This window comes from Oryza sativa, chromosome 12 (genome assembly GCF_034140825.1).
Source record: "Oryza sativa Japonica Group chromosome 12, ASM3414082v1".
In the NCBI taxonomy this organism is placed as follows: Eukaryota; Viridiplantae; Streptophyta; class Magnoliopsida; order Poales; family Poaceae; genus Oryza; species Oryza sativa.
Genome location: NC_089046.1, coordinates 20,066,336 through 20,070,709, shown reverse-complemented (window position 1 = coordinate 20,070,709; position 4,374 = coordinate 20,066,336). Strand labels below are relative to the sequence as shown.

The 4,374-nt window shown below is 36.5% G+C and overlaps 1 protein-coding gene across 1 annotated transcript; it reads left to right on the top strand.

Annotated features, from left to right (window-relative positions):
- The first annotated feature begins 492 nt into the window (after nucleotides 1-492).
- LOC112937385 (uncharacterized) lies at nucleotides 493-3,568 on the top strand. The gene is made up of 6 exons (XM_066306086.1): nucleotides 493-505; nucleotides 1,037-1,427; nucleotides 2,000-2,260; nucleotides 2,582-2,897; nucleotides 2,999-3,175; nucleotides 3,342-3,568. Exons 1-5 carry the CDS (start codon nucleotides 493-495, stop codon nucleotides 3,122-3,124), a joined length of 1,107 nt encoding a protein of 368 aa, XP_066162183.1. The 3' UTR covers nucleotides 3,125-3,175; nucleotides 3,342-3,568.
- Nucleotides 3,569-4,374: the final 806 nt, after the last annotated feature.

The following is a 4,374-nucleotide window of genomic DNA, read 5'->3' as shown; positions in this document are numbered from 1 at the left end:
TGTGGAGTTTATGGAAACTATGTTTAGTGTTATGAGTTGGGACTGCCCTTATGAGTAATCAACACATAAGTGAGTGCTTTAATTATCAGTATAAATAACAACATGTTAAATTTATGACCTAACCATTAATTACAGTCATCGCTAGCTATACTACATGGTGTATTTACCCCTTAATTAATTAAATGTGCTTTCTGTAACAAATTAAAATTAATTAATGTAGGGTTTAGTTTATGGAAGTTAATTAATATATGGCCTGGAGGAGTAGTTCAGAAACAGTTATTAGCCGTACGTTTTATATATATCGGCTGGTGGAAACAATGAGATATATACACATCCTTTCTTTGTTAATGCTACATTACATATTTATTACATATATAGCCTATTAGTACAGTGCTATATCATCAGTCTGTAATTTAAATGCACTCATAACTAATTTGTCCAGAAAGATGAATTAATTAATTATTGTTATATATGTTTGTTGGTAGTATACCCATGGCAGATGATGGTAGGAATTCGGACGAACTGGACAAAATAATGCAACAGATACAAAACCTGCAAGTCGAGAGTAGCTCCAGCGCTGATGATCGCCGGAGAAGACACGAAAGGAGTGCAATCTTTCACGTGAATGAGAAGTACGGAGCGTATCTGGTAATAAATCAATGTTAATATATATATATATATATATATATATATATAATAATTCTCTTTTATCTCCTCCATGATATAGTATATTGCAAAAATATACTCCCTCCGTCCCAAAATAAATGCAGTTTTAGCAATGTTTATGTCCAACATTTGACCGTTCGTCTTATTTGAAAAAAGATTATGATTAGTATTTTTATTGTTATTAGATCATAAAACATGAATAGTACTTTATATGTGGCTAATTTTTTAAATATTTTTTAAATAAGACGGATGGTCAAAGCGTTGAGCACATATATCTATGGCTGTACTTATTTTGGGACGGAGGTAGTATTAATTAACCTGCGCTGCGATGATTATTTAATTATTAATATTTTTGTTGCATTTTGATCAGGACACATTCGGTGTGGTTTTATCCAGGGCTACGAGTTCGACTGCGAGAGAGGAGACGCGGTGGCTCATGGGCTGGTGACCGTGGAGTGCGACCCTGACACCGGAGAGATCAGCCACCGGGAGGCGACGTTCCTCGTCCTGAGGAGGGGCGAGTCCGGGAGGAGGGACGCGGTGAGGATGTTCGAAGCGACCTGCAGGCTCAGGGGATCCGTGGCGATCGCCAACGCCTTCCTCGTCGCCAATTGTGATGGCCTCAAGAGATGGGTCATCTGCTACGAGAAGCTGGCTGGCATTCTGAGTGACTACCCTGATGATCATATGCTGACAACCTTTGGGGCCTTCTCTTCAAATGGGACAGACAGCCTCTCGCCGTATTGGAGCAATCAGATCAAGTTAGTATTTACTATTATACTACTCTCTCTCTCTCTCTCTCTCTCTCTCTCTCTCTCTCTCTCTCTCTCTCTCTCTCTCTCTCTCTCTCATCTGGTCATATATATATATATACATATATATATATATATATACATATATATATATATATATATACATATATATATATATATATAGTGCGTGGCTAAGATTATTCACCGTGAATGATTAATTTTCAAAACACTTAATTTGGTTGAAAATTAAATACTAGCATGGTAAGTATGTGTAGATTAATTAATTCTGCCTTGGAATTAATAATTATATAATGTATTTTCATAACCTCGTAAATTTGTTAATTAGATCTTATAAACTTTATTATTTATAACTGCAATATAAGATTGTGGTTAATTTTCTACATTAACCTTGATCGAAGACCATTATAATATATGCCTAGGCTTCATATCTGTTTTGATCAGAGTATTTTAGATACTTGCATACGGTTAGTGCATATATAGATATATACATATGCACATGATATATTGATTGATATATATTGATCGCTTAATTACATATTGATATATATGTATCTTTGCAGGATGATCATTACAACATTGTCAGACATGGGGATAAGAAATGTAAGTCACGGGGGCATGTCAAACCCTGAAAGTTATGCTCTTACCGAAAGTCTAGACATCAAGTTGATTAACATGGGCAAAAATGAAAATTCGAGGACGTATCAGCACGACCTTGCAGATTTTGGTACATTTCTGTGCCAGACTCCATACATCGGTGCCTCCAAATGCACTAGTTGGACGGGATTTCATTTCTTAATAAATTCAAATGCAATGTCACAACGGTACGCAATGCTCTTTGTTTTCCATCTAAAATTTATTACTGAGTTCTCTTGTTTGGCAATTTAAAAATTAGCTAGTTAATAATTATTTCCTTCCATGCAAGATCGATCTAGCTAGTCTAAATGTTTCCTCCCTTACCATCTAATATCCTCCACCATTATGCAAATAAATTCCATGCATCTAATTATTGGCAATAAGAGAATTACCATAAGAATTTTTCTCTAACATATATGATATATGCATTCTTCTATGTTAGACAGTTAGAGTGATTAATTTCGCTTTCGTTCAAGATCTTTTTACCATAAAAAAAAATTTGAATACAGGTACTTATGGGCTGACATAGTTAAGGGGCATCCACTTTTTCTTGATCCGCCATCAAAACTTAGATGTTACGTGAATCTGTTTGAGTGGTCAGAATTGATCCAAATATCAGAGAAAACGGCTTTTTGTGATGCATGTTACAAATTAATGCCTGATCTCACACAAAAAACACTTTGGGGTTGGATAAGTTGTTGCCCAGCTTCTGTCAAGATTTATTTGAATCAAGCTTATAAAGGAATTAGCATCTATGAAGATATCATCACTTTTGTAAAGAACATGATACTTCATGGAAGACAGGAACTCATGAATGCAAATGGGGTAATTAACTAACACGCTTAATTTCTCTCTCTTTCTCACACATTATGTATTCATAACTAACTATAATATGTATGCAATTTTTATTCTAACATTTTTTTCAGGGGCGATGGTCAGATGCACATTTCTGCCACAAAATAGAGCAACTTTTTCCAGGGTTCATGAGTGTGGCCTACGCACTTTCAAAGGCTACAAGGAGTGACTTGAATAAGTTGCTGGGAAGGGCTTGACAAATTAAGTTGCTGGATCCATACACCACTTCTCTCGATTGTTAATTGCTGGTATGTAAGACGAAACTAACTTCGTTTCAACTGCAATTTAAGTTTGTACACAAATAATGTTGTGCTGTCTACTTTCTTTCGTCTCAAAATAAGTAAAGCCTTGAACTAGAGGGTTACACTTATTTTGTGTAGATCTCACTAATTTTGATGTGCATGTTATATGCAGTTGACTAGTGAGCAATGGCCACTGCATTGAGATGGAGAGGGAGCTTAGCTTTAGTGCAGCTCGTCGTATCCTATATTTGTATTAGATGAACCAAACTATTATATATTGCTAGTTATGTGTTAACTGGAGACGAACGGTTTGTAATATTGTTGGATATATATTAGCACATTAATTTGTGCTTATTTGATTTCCTAGAACTATTAATGGGTAGAAATATTAATTGCGCATCGTATATATGTACTACGTATCCGTAGAACATATATCCTATATCCAAGTAATTGATGACCATCAACCAAAGCATAAGCTAGGATATACCCCCCATATATATATATATATATATATATATAAATACATCCTATAACTTTAAAACCGGATATTTTATATCCTCCAACTACCAATACCGGACATATTACATCCTTAGACGGTTTGATCCTGTTTCTGGTACAGTAGAACGAGACGTGTAAAAAAAACAGTGGCCACTATATGTCAAGGTCATCTTCCCATCTCTCTTCTTCCTATCTCTTCGCTCCATCTTCGGCAAGTCGATGGGCATAGGCGGATAAAGGCGTATCGCCTGTGTCTCCACGAGCGCCGGGGCAAGGATGTCAACGATGACGCATTGATCCATGTAGGCTTGCGAGGATGTCATTGCAGCAGTCAGCGATGATGAACTCTCGGGGAGGCGGAGCACCTTGGCCGTTGCTGCCTCGCCGAACTCGATCTTCGCTTCCTTGTCTTCCAGCGTGCAAGCAGATGGCAATTATCCATTGGGGAGGCTACACAGGACAAGCCGAATTTTGGACATCACTACAGGATGGAAAGGATTTGGAGGCATTTAAGAATGCCTCAACTACTTAAAAAAATACCTTCAATCCTTGAAGAAGGCACTTCAAAAAGTGTTGGATATACTCATGTAGGGAAAGGGATTTTAAGGCACTTTTCTAAAATGCCTTCATAAGTATAGATGAAGGCACCTTTTAGATTGCCTTTAAACACATTTTGAGGCATTTTAACATATGCCTCAATTTTTCTT

Coding starts and splice junctions, on each gene's coding strand:
- LOC112937385 (XM_066306086.1), top strand. Junction 2,261..2,581: donor TCAAATGCAATGTCACAACG/GTACGCAATGCT, acceptor ATTTGAATACAG/GTACTTATGGGCTGACATAG. Junction 2,898..2,998: donor AACTCATGAATGCAAATGGG/GTAATTAACTAA, acceptor CATTTTTTTCAG/GGGCGATGGTCAGATGCACA.